The sequence below is a fragment of the Podarcis cretensis genome (assembly GCF_951804945.1).
Source record: "Podarcis cretensis genome assembly, chromosome: 12".
In the NCBI taxonomy this organism is placed as follows: Eukaryota; Metazoa; Chordata; class Lepidosauria; order Squamata; family Lacertidae; genus Podarcis; species Podarcis cretensis.
The window spans coordinates 32,935,211-32,951,490 of record NC_137181.1 but is presented as its reverse complement, the minus strand read 5'-3'; the positions used below and the strand labels follow the sequence as shown (position 1 = coordinate 32,951,490).

Genomic DNA, 16,280 nt, shown 5'->3' with positions numbered 1-16,280 from the left:
CGAGCAGAGGAAATACAAACAAAAGCAGTACAGCATAGCTTAAACAAAATAGTATTTGTCTTGTCATTGTGATTCTGGTGAACCATTCCCTGTGTTCATCTATTAAGTCCCAGTACTTCAGAGTCTGTGTGCAGCCCACCAGGATATGCATATCCACCATTATGAATGTTTTACCTAGGACTGCTTCCCACTATGCTAGGATGTGTTGCCTCAGTTCTGCCCCCTGATTTCTTGCTGGATTTATTATTATTTATTAAATTTATTAGTCATTTTTTAAAAAAAAAATCAAGGTAACTCAAAGTGACTTACAATGTATAAGGAAACATGCAAATAGAAAAAAAACATAAAAGAAACATAAAAGAAAAAAACAAAGAAAATTTAAAAGACAATCCTGTTTTTTAAAGGCAGGGTTGAAACATTCCACCCACTTGAAGTCACAGATAAATAAGAGCCAAAGGCCTGGCAAAAAAAGGAATGTTTTTGCCTGGCAACTAAAGGTAATGTAATTATGATGCGAGCAAGTCTCCCGAGGGACATCATTCCACAAGCGGGGAGTCACCACTGAAAAGGCCTCTTCTTGTGTTGCCCCCCTCTGGACCTCCCAAAGAGGGGTACATGAAGAAGGGCCTCAAATGGTGACTAAAAGGTCCAGGTTGGTTCATATGGAGTGAGGCGGTTCCTGAGATATTGGCATCCTGAGCTGTACTTTAAATCGGGAAAGCCAATCAAAGCATAGAATTGTAGAGTTGGAAGGGATCCCAAGGATCATCTACTCCAGCTGCCTGCAAAGCAGGAATATCAGCCAAAGCACACATGACAGATGCCATCCAATCTGTGCTTAAAAACCACCGAGGAAGGTCCACCACCTCCAGGGGGAGACCATTCCACTGTCAAACAGCTCCAGACTAAACATACCCAGTTCCCTCCACCATTCCCCATGAAGCTTGGTTTCCAGACCCTTGATCATCTTGGTCACCCTCCTTACCCTCCAATACATTCTGCAGGCAAAGCAGATGCTTTACCACTGAGCATCTTTCCCCCCACAAAATGTATGATTTAGCCATACAAACTGTGGAGGCCTAACCATGGACGCGGGTGGCACTGTGGTCTAATCCACTGAGCCTCTTGGGCTTGCCCATCAGAAGGTTGGCGGTTTCAATCCCCGTGATGGGGTGAGCTCCCATTGCTCGGTCCCTGCTCCTGCCAACCTAGCAGTTTGAAAGCATGCCAAAGTGCAAGTAGATAAATAGGTACTGCTCCGGCGGGAAGATAAACGGCGTTTCCGTGCATTGCTCTGGTTCGCCAGAAGCGTCTTAGTCATGTTGGCCACATGACCCAGAACCTGTACACTGGCTCCCTTGGCCAGTAAAGGGAGATGAGCGCCACAACCCCAGCGTCGTTTGCGACTGGACCTAATGGTCAGGGGTCCCTTTATCTTTACCTTTAACCACAGAGGGTTCTTGCAAGGCTCCCCATCATTTCTTCTCTCTCACCCACCCACCCAGCCTTACCACTGGAGGTTCAGGTGGCCTCAGTGCCTAAAAGTGCCTTTTACCAGCTATGCCTGTTATGTAAACTAATAGTATTCTAGGCCATGGTGATTCAAGCCCTGGTAACCTCAGTTATTTCAATGTCCTTACACTCCAAATGTCCTAATTTACCAGGGTTGATCCCTATTTTCTCATACTGTAGTAAAATACTCTATTTTGCCTGTGGTAATATTAGAAATGTCTTTTTTAAAAAAACAACAACAGCAGTAACAATAAACATTGGTGTACACTAGAATTTTTTAAGGCCTCACACCTTCCTTTAGCTCCTTAAAGCTCTGAGGGGAGATGAATGCATTGTGTGTCTAGAGTGTTTGAGTATATGCACCTGGACAGAAACTGCCAGTGCATTATCTTCTCTTCAGTGGTGTCACATCAGTACAGGAGTTTGGGGAAGGTGTCCAGGGCTCCGAGTGCAGCAGGCCTGGCTTACCACATTTTGGAGGCAGTGAAATAATACACGTTACCATCTAAAGAGGCCTCCCCTAAGACAGTTAAGTCCAGAATCTAAAAATTACCGAAGTACACCACTGTTTCCCTTCAGTCCCCTCACAACCATCTATCTAAACAATAATGAATTACCAAATGTGTTTGAGCTGCACCCATTGTGAAATTAAACATTTTAAAAAGCATTTAGCAGTTTCCTAACAAGTCCTGCTTCTGTAGCCAGGGTTCTTGACTACTCCAGAGCTCCCTATGTATATACAGTAATTCATTCTGGAGCTCTCTATAGAGTTGTTGTTAATGCCTAGATACATTTTTCTTTTGTTTAAAGCATTTCTACCTTACTCTTTAACTCAAAAGTAGCAACAGTCCTTGTTCTCAAGCTAACCATCTAAAAGACATGCCATGCAAGTATATCAGGTTTGTTCCAGAGTTTCCTCCAATATCTATTATTTAAACACATGCCTTGGTTCTCAGCAAGATAATCCATCAGTTTCTGTTTATGAAATACTCTTCATAAATATTTGTCTATAGTACATAGCACTAGCTCATTAAAAAATATATATATATTGGGAGCCACAGCCGCAAATTAAAGAGATAGAATCAGGTACTGGTTTGTGGCTGATAAGTACTAAAAACACATGACGAAATAATGCTTATCTAATAAAGAACTTTGACTCTTTTGCAATCACAGGTACCACCAATTAAATGAATCAAAATAAGCTGTTGCACAATTACCCTCATCAGGCTAGGAATATAGTTTAATAAATAGCACTACAGTGGTACCTTGGGTTAAGTACTTAATTTCTTCCGGAGGTCCGTTCTTAACCTGAAAAATGTTCTTAACCTGAAGCACCACTTTAGCTAATGGGCGCCTCCCACTGCCACTGCGCTGCCGGAGCATGATTTCTGTTCTCATCCTGAAGCAAAGTTCTTAACCCAAGGTACTATTTCTGGGTTAGCGGAGTCTGTAACCTGAAGTGTATGTAACCTGAAGCGTATGTAACCTGAGGTACCACTGTATTGCCACATTTTACACTACTTTAATAAATAGCTTAACTAGCAATGCATCAAAAGACTTTTAAAAATATGGTTATTATTTATTATTTTAAGCTATTTCCCATATTCATGTATGATTTCAAATCATTCAAACAAACTATCCGCAGCTCACGTCTGGATACAATTTCACTTTGCAGTGAATTGCTGCCAAGGCAAACGGTATTGCCCAACCCATTCTAAACCTACCCTAACTCCCTTTATGAGTTTATTATTTAATGCTGCTGCAGAGCTCCAAAGAGACCCAAACAGGAAGCGTCTGGGTGTTTTCTGCTCATAGAGTGGGTGGGACAGAGTTCTTCAGAGAAAATAAGAATATGAGCTGCCTGCAGATCACATTGGGCCAGTTCCTCAATTTCCTCCAAGAGTTTAGTTTCCTTGGATACTGAAATGATTAGTCAACACTAGAATACTATCCCTTTAGACCTGTGTTCCTTTAATTGTATTGGAGAGACCTTGGGTTCTACAAACACAAAGACATGGGGCAGAGGAACACGTACACATCCATGCTCACAAAGGTCCTGTTTATGGAGCCTTGTGCCAAATGCTAACAAGTTGCAGTTCAGTATTCAGCTCAGTAAATATATGCTGCATTTGCTCTTTCAACTCTCCATCTTCAGGACACAAACAGGGCTCTGATAGTCCTTTGAGAGTATGCCAGAGAAGAGACCATACTCACATAAACTGAATGTCCTATCACATTGCAAACTGGGGGGTGCTGGGGTCCTATTAGTAGAATGTTCCTTCTAAGAGAAAACACTGATGCATTTGTTTCTGAAGTGGTCTGCTTTGTGTGACTTTACCCACCTAATTTTCATGGGAGACATTTGTGGGAAGTAATCTCCACATGAAAAAAACTCAAAGCTTGTATCATGCCAAAGAATTATGAATGTTCTCATTTTTAACTGACAGGACGACTCAAAACATTTTCTATATTTTCCACAGGTTGAATCCAGAGATATGCACACCTAAGGGAACTAATGGAACCTGCCTTTTCCCGTTCATCCAGACCCTTATGCCATAAGTCACTCCATTCAGCAATGTCCCCTGGATCTCATGAAAGGCTTTTTGGGATGGTTGCTGGCAGGGAGGAAAGTTTGTTCTTAGCAGTCTCCTTCAGTGCACTTATTTTTGGATCCAACCCCATGTTTAATCTAATTTAAAAATCATTGATTCTTGCTTTTTATTCACAGTGTTTTATACACATAGTCTTTTTATTATCTGCATTTTCAACATGATTTGTTGTATACTTTTGAGCCCATTTGAACTTTTGCAGTAAGTTTCACTTGAGCTGCTTTTAAAGAGACATTATTCACAGAGCAGTTTACAAATACACATTAAAACATAACCATGCATTTATTGTCATGACACAGGGACTTTACCCCCATAGAATCAAAATGAACCTCATAATATAGATAAAAGGGCTGAAGTAAAGGTGTAAAGATAAGTGAATATGCTGTTCTTATTTGGAGCACAGAAGGGGCTCCTGAAACCCAGTTCAGTTCTGTTCTGTTCTGTTCTGTTCTGTTCTGTTCAAACATCTCTAGTTATTTTCTAAAATGGACTCTGAGTCTACTGTGTCAATATGCACATGCTCATACTGTATTCTATTTTATTGTTTGGATGAGCAGAGAACAACATAGCTTATGTGTACCTTGTGATAACCAGTTTACTGAACCTCTTAGAAGTTGTTTAAGGTAATAATTGACTTATCAAGTATCAATTCTGCATCTACCAAGAATCATCACAATGTTGGTCTGCAGCAGCTGTATAATGAGATATAAAATATTCCAGCAAAGCAGGAAGATCGGTCGATTCATTTTATTGTTACTATTAAACATTTTGGAACTGATGTGGAAAAATCAATGAAAATTTGCAGATATTATTGCTTGCCTTCTGTAATCTGAGAAGAATTTCTTTTAACTCCAACTGTAAACATTCCTTATACATACCCTCTCTGTTACTTATCTTTGTCTCAAAGCTTTGTGCAGCATCATATTTTCAAGAAGCAAAGTTATTTCCTTCCACGTTGCCATGTTGACAAACCTAATCTGAACTCAGATTAACAGCTGAGACAGCAAATGCAGCGATGAAACCATAACAGGGTACTTATTCTTTAGCACAAGGTCTACTTACATGGCAGCACATTAAAGAATTGTACCTGCTTCTGGATTCAATTCCTATTGCTGTGCTTCCCAGCAAGACAGCAAGCTAGAGGAGCAAGACGCAAGATCAAAGTGCTATAAAATAAGGAACATATTGTAAGATAGTAAGAAAATGATTGCATCAGAACATTAAACACTACTTTCTTAGGTCACTTCAACACAATTGGTATTTTTGGGGTGGGATTCAGTTACATAGCATCACCATCAAATTTCACAATTAAAGTAGATTTGGTGCTTTTGCAAAATAAACCCATTTACATTTAAAAAATAAATTAATTAAAATACTTTTTGAAGCAAAGAAAGTGATGGGGAAATGCACTAGAAATTGTGCATTGAAACTGCTTGATGCAGTCTCTTATATTTTCTCCTACAAATCAGAACGAATGCTCAATAAACAGTGACGTTATATAACCCTCCCTGCAAGCTTCGTGCAAACAAATCAGAATGCTAAATAAACAGCAGTCTGGAAGTAACCTTAGAATACACTGTCTTCGTAATGTAACAAATTAAAGCTTTTTAAGTTGTTATTGTTGCAGCGACGGTGCCTCTCAAAAACAAAACAAAACTGGCAATACTACAGTGTAACCCCATTTCTCTACTTTCTCTCTTTGTGTGGACAGGAGGCAGGCATCTGTGGCAGACTTTAGGCTTCAAAATTTCAGCGGTGCCCTGTGAAACACCAAAATTTGGCACCCCTACCTCCACTTGCCTTCCATTGCTGGTTGTTGTTGCAGCAACCGGCCCAGCGCAGGCGAATGTAATCAAGATCCAGGTGTATTGGGATGTGTGGATCTGAGCACCCGCAATTAGCATGTGAAGAGTTAATTAACCTGAAGGTATGGGGTAGTTATTATTATCATTTATTAAATTTGTATAGTAACAACGTCCCAAGTGTGAGTTAGTGTACAAATTTAATAAATAACAAGAAAGTCCTAATTGTCTTAAATCCTAGTCAATCAAAAAGTGTTGATGAAGTCAGGTGAATTCCTTTGTTAGGTGATGCCTGGTGGGGGATTAACCATTAGCGCTTCAAACCACTAGTGCAGGCATAGGCAAACTTGGCCCTCCAGCTGTTTTGGGACTACAACTCCCATCATCCCTGACCACTGGTCCTGTTAGCTAGGGATGATGGGAGTTGTAGTCCCAAAACAGCTGGAGGGCCAAGTTTGCCTATGCCTGCACTAGTGCATGAAAAGAACTGCCCATTAGAATGCCAATAAATAAAGGAGGTGGAATCAGGAGAGAGAGGACAGGAAATGCTTGTATATTTTTTAAAAATGTAGTATAAACACTAACAATTGGGAAACACTGGCCTACCAGCAGTCCAATTGGAGAACAGCCTTTACTAAAGGTGTGGTGGACCTTGAAGATGCACGAACTCAGGGTGATAAGGAGAAGCAAGCTAAGAGGAAGGCACATTTGGCAAACCCTCACCGTGATCAACTCCCACCCAGAAACCTATGTCCCCACTGTGGAAGGACGTGTGGATCAGAATTGGCCTCCACAGTCAGTCACAGACTCACTGTTAAGACTGTTTCCACGGAAGACAATCTTACTCGGCTAGGAGCGATCGCCAAAGAAGTAGAATTATGTTCCTGGAAGGCCAGCCTGGGTGGCAGAACAAAAAGTGATGCTGATGCTGCGAGGCTAAGAAGAGCAGACTGCAAAGTTCTTCAGGTGTGTCCGATAAGCGTGCCTGGTTACCCCGGAGGGGAAAGCGAGGGTGGCGGCCAAATTTCGTAACGAGAGACCTTGAGGCCAGGAGGAGGCCGTGGCGGGACCTCGAGAGCCGCCCCTAAACTTATGGGTCACCCGCGGCAGCCCTGCTTCCAGAAGCCGCAGAGCTCGCTTAACTCGCGCAGTTCCCGCAACCTGTTTGCCTAAAGGGGTGGCGCTGGCAGCGCGCCGGCCACGGCCTTGAAACTAACCCAAAAGGCTAGCGAGGAAAGACGGAGCGAGCGAGCGCTGCTCTCGCTCTCTCTCTCCTCCCCACCCCTGAGAAGTTGGACTTTCCCCTAAGAAGGGAGCGCCGGGCTCATATCCTCTCTGCTCTTCGCCTTGGGCTCGCGCCTCTCCTCAGGAAGGCGGCCGGCGTCGTCGTCAGCAGCAGCAGCTGCGCAAACAAGGCGAGCGCAGCCAAGCCATGGCGGCTTCTTCGCCCGCCCCCCCTCAGCGGGCGCTCACCGCCTCGCAGCAGCTCCGCGGCCTCTTCTACGCCCTCACGCCCAACGAGAGCTCCTTCTGCGCCGTCGAGGAGGTGCCCGATTACACAGACAAGGTGAGCCAAGCGCAGCTCGGAGGAGGAGGCCTTGGCCTCGCTTGGCTTTTTTACCTGAGGGGGATTGCCTGCTGCCCATCTGCTCCCTCCCCTCCACCAACAATGCACGAAGCCCGAGGAAGCAAGCTGTGCTTTGGGCTGTGGAACACACGTCGTGGAAAGGGCTCTTGGGCTGCCATAGACTAGACCAGTGTTTCCCAACCTTGTGCCTCCAGCTGTTTTTGAACTACAACTCCCATCATCCCTGACTAGCAAGACCAGTGGCAAGGGATGATGGGAATTGTAGTCCAAAAACAGCTGGAGGCCCAAGGTTGGGAAACACTGGACTAGAGAAGCCCAGGGTTGAGTTTTACCTCGGGGTGAGGAGAAAAAAAGGCTCGTTTGGGGGGAAGTGTTGGCGGAGCTGTTCTGTTTCTTGTGAGGCAGCCCTGGGTGTTGTAAACAAAAATTGCCCTTTTCCCTTATGGAGTATCCAAGAGCCCATATAGAGTCCTTACATAGGTTCCCTATTGGTAGGAAAAGATAACAGAGAATATTGAGAAGCAAAGCAGCTAGTAAGCCTGATCTTTATTGAACTGTTGCAACAGGGTGCTCCCCTCACTCGCAGGAGAGGAAGAGGAACCCAGAACAATGGCGCACAAGGCCTTATAAAGACTTTTGAAATTGCCACTCTGTAGATCAAGACCGGGGACGCAGGTGGCGCTAAAGGTTAAAGCCTCAGTGCCTAGGGCTTGCCGATCGAAAGGTCGGCGGTTCGAATCCCTGCGGCAGGGTGCGCTCCCGCTGCTCGGTCCCAGCGCCTGCCAACCTAGCAGTTCGAAAGCACCTCCGGGTGCAAGTAGATAAATAGGGACCGCTTACCAGCGGGAAGGTAAACGGCGTTTCCGTGTGCGGCTCTGGCTCGCCAGAGCAGCGATGTCACGCCGGCCACGTGACCCGGAAGTGTCTCCGGACAGCGCTGGCCCCTGGCCTCTCAAGTGAGATGGGCGCACAACCCCAGAGTCTGTCAAGACTGGCCCGTACGGGCAGGGGTACCTTTACCTTTACCTTAGATCAAGACCACCCCCAGAAACATCATACATACATCACAGAAGGGGTGTAATCTAAGACCAACCCATCATACCTACATCACAGAAAAGGTGGTCTAAACAGAAATTTGAATGTTGTTTTTCTCCTGTCTGGCAGGTTACTTGATTGGATTGCCTGGGGAGCCTGGCCAGTCTTTTGTAATGTTAAATATTTAGTGGGCCAGGTCACAGGCTCACACCCTATTCATATCTTAAATGTGCCCTTGAGACAGGATTTGTGAGGAAAGAGACAATGGGAGGTTTCCCACTTGGACCTTGCAGAGAAAACATTTGCTCAGTTTAGGAATCAAAATGGTTCCAGGTCAGTCTTCCTGTGCTGATCTATGTGCGTGCTTGGTTGGTACGCTTATGAACATTACCATATATCTAAGACCTCAAAATTCCTATCACATGGGGCCCTAGAAGCCAGGGGGCCGGGGTGTCTTCGCCCCCAATAAAAAATTTGAGCTCCCCACTCTAATTAATGGACATCGCCAGCACCATTTTCCTAGAAAAAGAAGGGCCAGATTTCTCCCTTGTTCCCTTAGAATGACAATGGCGCCCACCAGAAAAAATGGCGCCCACTGGAAAAAAGCCCTTGGCATTGCTGTTCGTATGGTCTCTTATATATTTTTTGGGGTGGGGATTACCTGCCTCCCCCCAGTATTTTATTCAAGTTGGCAACCCTGCCTATGGTACACACTTTGTATGTAAAAAGGCCCCAGGTTCAGTCCTCAGCATCTCCAGGTAGGGACTGGGAGAGACTCCCATGTCCGAAACATTGGACCAGGGCAGCATGGGGGTAGCCAGGATTTTTGTTGGGGAAGACAGTCGGGTCACCCTCTAAAGTTGATGACGTTTTGTGGGGAAATTACAGGTAAAAAAAATACCCCCCCTCCCAGTATGGGGGGGGGGGCATGTGTTGGTTGGTTGCTTGGTTGGTCGGGGGAAATCCTCAGTTGATTGAATACTTTCAATGCTTTTCAATAGCTTCGCCCATGCTAGGCAGCCCACTGTTCTGACTGGGCCTAAGGCAGCTTCCTGTGTTCCTGGCACTGACTGTGGCCTGAAATGAATTGGAGCTTAACGTTGCAGGGAGCTGGTTGGCACCAGGTTTCAATAAGAATGATACAGGAAATTCTGAGGAAGCCCAAATAAAAAGGGGAAACAAATATGGACTGGCATTTTAATACCAAGTGTTGGGAGAATGATTGGAGGAAAGTATCTATTACTGTTTACCTGGCCTTTACCCCAAGGTCCCAGGAGGGGCTACAATTAAAATACAACATTAAAAATACTTTAAAACAACTTACAAGCACAGAAATAAGGTAGGTCCTAAAATATTTATATCTCAAGTGTCAAAAGCCTGAGTAAAGTGGAGCACCCAGGCTCCCACAATAAGCACACATACCTGGGCAAGTCTCATTGAATTAAATTATTTGTATTCAGTTAATCTTTACTTGGAGTAGACCCACTGAAATTAATGGGCCTAAGTCATGACCATTAATTTCAGTGGGTCTGCTCTAAATAAAAGTTAGTTCAATAGGACTAGCCCACCCATAGGATCAGACTATTAGCTTCCTCTCTCATCTCACTATATCATTTATCTATCCCAGTCCTAGTTCTGGAATGGCATTCTGCAATGGGGATTCAGTTTCTCTGTGATAGGAGAACACAAAATCTTAAAGGGTAAAGGCTTGGGAAAGTTCCCTGTCTGAGATCTTGGAAAGCTGCTGCTACAGTGGGTGAGCTGGATTAATGGCCTATTTGTAAATTCAAACCTGCTTTTCCAGGGTTCTTGGTCACTAGAAAATGTGATATATATGAATTATAGGATCTACACACACATTGTATTGAGTATGTGGTGGTTGGGAGTAATAGCATCATGTGTGATCCTCCTCTCCTCACCCCCACATGTGAAAAGTGCTAGAATGAGATTTGGATCTGGTAACATAAATTCTACATCTGCTATGAACTTTTATGGAAAATTAGATCCCTGAGTCTACTCAGCCTCATCAATATAGCTTGCAGTGTGGAATAACTGCAGTACCTATGAACTACCAGCTCTAAATACAGTTGGTTCAGAAACAATACACTGATAAAGTCTTTTGCTGCAGAGGAGTTTTTAACAGTGTAAAACAGAAGCAAGGGCAGACTTACTCAATGTAACAATGGAGAAATTTCCCAGAAGGCAATTTTCAGTTTATTTTCCCTTTCACCGTGCTAAATGACATTTTTCATACAAGTTTCTTTATATATATATTCTAATTTCATGGATCGGTCAGAAGAACACAATACCTATATTTTCTTGAAAGCTCATATGTTTTTAAGATACAATTTTCTTCATAAATGTCATGTTCAAGTTAGGATTGGTTTCACACCTTCAGACACTTCACTTGATCTCCTGTCTCTTGATGACTCAGCTATATGTGTGAATTGTCTGTACTGAAAATAAATACGGTACATTGTTACTGAGTTTTTTATGTAATACAAAATTAAAAAATCAACCAACAGCAATATTCTTGCAAAACTGCAATATGCAGATGAGATGATAGCGAAAATAATGTGTTTTCAAGTATAAATCTTTACTAGAAAATAAGCACCCTGTCGTCTTTTATTGTTGACTATCTTGTTTTTGTGTTTCTTTTTCATTTTAGGCAACTCCATGGTTCCTTACCCTGATTTTTCTAGAGTTTATTGTTAAGTGGGCTCAGAAGGGATCATCAGCTCGGGTCAATGACAGCATAGCATCTCTCTCTGCAGGGATCCTGTCTCGACTTCCAGAGTGAGTCCTCTCAGTTGCGTGGTTTGGCTGATTCATGTTTAGGGGAAAATAATCCCCTATGGCAAATACTAGCTTTCACTAACACAGAAAAGCTAGTAGGTTGGGTTGGTTGTGAAAGTGCAGTGTGAAATTGAAGGCATTTAGCTTCTCCTCCTCCTGCCACTGCACTGCAGGGAAACAATAGGTGTTACCTCCAAAGCTAGGCTTGTGGTTTATTCTCCACTCATTGTAAGCTAAGAACAGACCTTGGCTACTGCTCATACAGCAACAATGAGCCTGGGTTTGAATGTAATGTTAAGCCAGACCATGGTTTGCTTCTTGGCAGTGCAGCAGCACCAGGAGTGTGGAAGGAGCGAAGCACCTACTGCTTAAGCAGTGAGCACATTAAACCAAAGTTAATTTTATTATGGGTTAATGTAACATACAAACTAGGCCATTGAGGCATGCAGCTGTTAATACAATATGTAGTTTTGCAGGAACTGGTTTTCCACATCTGCATCTGAAAGTATTTGTAAACGACTAAATAGACTAGACTAAATCAGGGGTTGATAACCTTTTTGGACCATTTTGAACATTTTGAATTTTGAGAAAGTGCTGTGAGTGCCAGTCACAACATGGCTATCGTGGAGGACATAGCATAACACAAAATGGCTGCCATGGGGGATCCATCATTGTTGCTGGAAGCTCCTGTGGTTGCAAAGGTGAGGACTGCTTTTTATCAACTTTGGCTACAATGAACCATGCATTGGTATCCTCGATATTACTGTAATAGTTTATGTGGGGCTTTCCTTAATATTTGAAGCTGCTGGGTTGCTGAGTGATGTGTCTGGCCATGGCCATGTAACACCATTGTTAACTACACCAGTGTCCAGATTTGCAACTGACCCTAGTTTAAGGCTTAGATATTAACTTAAAAGACCCTAAATAACTAGGGCCTGGGTTATCTGAGCAAACACCTTCTCCAACACATATCTGTCCAGTCACTAAGTTCATCCACAGAGGCCTCCTGTTGGGGCACAGCCTGCAGACATCCATCTGGCATTAATGATGAAGAGGGATTTCTCTGTGATGGTATTGACTTCTGGAATGGTCTCGCTCTAGAAATAAAGCATGCACCAACAGTAATGTAGTTCTGGCATGTGCTGAAAGCTTTCTTTCAATCTTATATTTTTTTTATTCAAAGTTATAACAAAACATATTTTCCAAAAATATATCCTTATTCCCCCCCATTTTCCCTCCCCCCTCCACCCACAACCCCCCCGACTTCCCTCAGTTCTAGTCTTTTGTTTCTCCAGTAATGCTATTTTCTGCATGTTACAGAGTTGTATAGTTCCTCCAACTGTTTAGCTAATTATTATCAGTAAAAATAAAAATAAAAAATGTGGATGTTTATTCAAAACCTGCCAAGGAGTCCAGTTCGCTTTGTTGCGTCTTCAAATACTTTGTGAAAGGTTCCCATTCATCCTTAAAGTCACAGTTATCCTTGTCCCATAGCTTATGTGTCAGTTTTGCCAGTTCTGCATAGTCCATCGGTGCTGAAAGCTTTCTGAAGGAATCCATTCCATTGTCAAACAGATCTTATTGTCAGAAAGTCCTGATGGTTAGTTAGAATCTCCTTTCTTGTAACTTGAATCCATTGGTTTGGTTCCTAGTCTCCAGAGCAGAAGGAAACAAGCTTGTTGCCCCTTCCATGTGTGACAACTCTTTAAACATTTGAAGATGACTATCATTTCTCTACTCAGCCTCCTCTTTTCCAGGTTAATAATAATAATAATAATAATAATAATAATAATAATTTATTATTTATACCCTGCCCATCTGGCTGGGCTTCCTCAGCCACTCTGGGTGGCTTTCAACAAAATATTAAAATACAGCAATGTTAACACACCCAGCTCCCTCAACCATTCCTCCTAAGGCTTGATCATCTTGGTTGCCTTCCTCTGTGCACGTTCCACATGCTGCTTCGGTAAAATTAGGTACTACTACTTTAGTTCATAGTCGACTTTACATCTGAACCAACAAATTGATTTGTGCTTGGTAAGCACAAGTCATAGTTTGGTGCATGGAACCTATGGCCCTGCAGTTGTTCTTGGACTCCAGCTTCCTTCAGCCCCAGCCAGCATGGCCAATGGTTAGGGATCATGGTAGTTGTAGCCCAGCAACATCTGGAGGACCAGAAGTTCCCCATCCCTTTATTAAACAGTTGACCAAACATTATCCATTGTTCTAGATGAGTTATGAATAGCAGAGGGGAAAATCTAACAGGATTAAAAATTAAAACATTCCTTTGTCATTTTTTATCCTAAAAAGCAAGCAAACAAAAAAATAGTAAGTTCCTTCCATTAGAGCTTCAGGCAGCCTCCCCCCCCCCCAAATACATAGTAAGGAAGTTTGACAGAAACTGTTAAAATAATATTTCAGCAGAGCTCACTGTATCTGGGGAAATAGTAGTGTAAATCATTAACAGCTGAGGGTTAGATTAACGCACTATTGATGATATCCTCTCCTAGGGACTAATTTTCATCTTCTCGGCTAACAGGAGAAAGTTTCCCACTTCCTTGGAAAGCATGTGATTAGTATTAAAATGGTGACTTGCAATACATCAAACCTGTAGTTGGAACAGATCTTCAGACATATAATAAGAATACCTTTTTAGTTGCTGTGAAGAAATTTGAAGCCAGGGATTTAAAATTTAAGTATGTAATGTAACTTTTAAATTCTCTTAAAAGGAGGAAGAATATTGCGGCTGCAATCCTAAAAACTTTTAGTAAGTAAGGTCTATTGGACACAGTGGGACTTGCTTCCAAGTAAGAATTGATCAAAAACAAGGATAGTAAACTGCTTTAGGATAATTTAAGAGACATTTAAAATTCATGTAAATGTAAAGCTTTAAACTTTTTAAAAATCACTTTAGAAATGGAAACGGGATTGAGACATTAAAGCTCATTTCTTGGGAATAAGTCTCGCTGAACTCAAGGGAGCTGTTCCCTTCTATAAGTAGATGGTTCTGAAAACCTTGACACTAAAAAATAAATTACAAATAAAACTTGCCTAAAATCTTGAAAAGTTTTCAGTGAACCAAGCAAAGCAATACTCATTTCTGTGGAAATAACTACCGGTATATATATGCTAGATATGAATATCACCTACAGTTCATGCATTATTTCTTATATTGGTTCATTTCCCCCCATGAAATTAAGAACTACAAGTAAATGTTCACAATAACATTTTGGTAAATGTGAAGTGTTTATGTATATATTTTCTTGTATTCAGATCCTAAACTCACCTTATTTATTTGAAAGGAATGAACTTCCATGGAAATATATAGGATTGCAGCCTGCAATGAAGTATCAGAAAATACCTTTCAGTTGGTTTGCCGATATGCTTTTGTATTTAGGCTGTACACTTAATATTGTTTCTTTTTAGCCATGCCTGCAATGAAGATTTCCATTCCTAAAACCAGAACAAGATATAGTTAATCCTGTCAACTTAATATAACTCTCCACACTGTATTGACCACAAAAAGAGGGGAAATTCCTATTGGAATTTTTATTATGTGTGATTCTACATCTTCCTTTGTTGATATCCTTTAAAATTATGCAGCTGTTTCATATTCATTTTTTAAATAGCTGAAAGTCATTTAACCTATAAGGGCTGCAATTCTTTATACACTTACCACTGAAAACAATGATACATATTTTTGTGTTGGTTGGAGCTTTTCTTTATTTTTAATGGAAACAGCACAGAATTAAAATAACAATAAGCAAGCGTTTACTAGGCTCTGCTAATAATATTCAAAACTGCCATTTTTGTGAATTGCTCTTAGCCTAAGGTTGCTTCATAGCCAGTTTTGCATATTGAGGGTAGAAGTGGATCATATTTGCCTTCCTGAGCGAAGTCAGGGAATAGAACTCCCACTCCTTCCTTCCCCTTTCCGCCACCTTGCGGAAAGTTTGGCTTTGTATTGGAGTGTGAAAAGGGAGAAAAAGCCTTGACTCTAGCATGTCAAGCATATTTCAACTCGATTTGTGTCAACTCTAATAAGTTGGTTGACAGAGTAATAAATTGGTTGTCAGCTCGAGAGCTGGCAACTGTCCAAAAAATAAAAAGGGGATTTCAGATTGCAGGCAAGCTCTTTTCCTTTTTCAACCTGAGGTTTCCAAAGGCTGCTGCTTTCCCCTCCTTTTTCATAGAGAAAACATTAGGAAATCTTGTTGTTTTACTTTTTCTAGTCGTTTTCCCATTGAGAAATGTAAATTTCAATTTTAAAGTAAGTCTGTAGACTTAGTTACGGTGTGTGCGGGTGACTTCTCAGCAATTTATGTGAAATAAGAGTGGTGTGGCCAGCTTGTATCTTTGTAAATCACATTGAGGTTTGGTTTTGTTTTTACAATCAAGTGCTGTATACATTTTATTAAATAAATATTTCCCTTGTGCTGAGGAATGCTCCCTGTTGTTATTAGACAAGAACAGTGTGTTTGTGTTTGTTTGTTTGTGTGTGTGTGTGTGTGTGTGAGAGAGAGAGAGAGAGAGAGAGAGAGAGCGAGAGCGAGCGCAAGAGCAAGAGCAAGATTTCGCTTCATAATCAGAACCAGCAGAACTTTCATAGCTGCTCATGGTAAGCATAAGGTGGTAAAGGCTGGCTGTCTTTCTAATTTTGTGTTATTCCATGCTCCCCATGGCAGCCATTTTGTGCCCCACAGCAGACACATGATTCACAATGTGCACACTTAATCCAAAAAGGTTGGCGACCCTTGTTATAAGCAGATTTCCTATCTCATCTTTTATTTGTGTCATATCTTCTGGATTTTAGTCTTTGAAGATCCAATGTTTCCTAGCAGCTCCCTTTCCTTTATTCCACAAAAATAGACAGCAATTTATGGATTTTTCACACATTATTTATCTAACCTTTTGCAGAATTGCATATAAGGCAACATT

The 16,280-nt window shown here is 41.9% G+C and overlaps 1 protein-coding gene across 1 annotated transcript in view; it reads left to right on the top strand.

Moving 5' to 3' along the window:
- The first annotated feature begins 7,218 nt into the window (after positions 1–7,218).
- AGMO (alkylglycerol monooxygenase) overlaps positions 7,219–16,280 on the top strand; it is a 118,286-nt gene continuing 109,224 nt past the window's right edge. The window contains exons 1-2 of the mRNA XM_079947938.1: positions 7,219–7,490; positions 11,215–11,342. Coding sequence (XP_079804064.1) covers positions 7,356–7,490; positions 11,215–11,342 — 263 coding nt within the window. The 5' untranslated portion in view covers positions 7,219–7,355. The remainder of the gene's footprint in view (positions 7,491–11,214; positions 11,343–16,280) is intronic.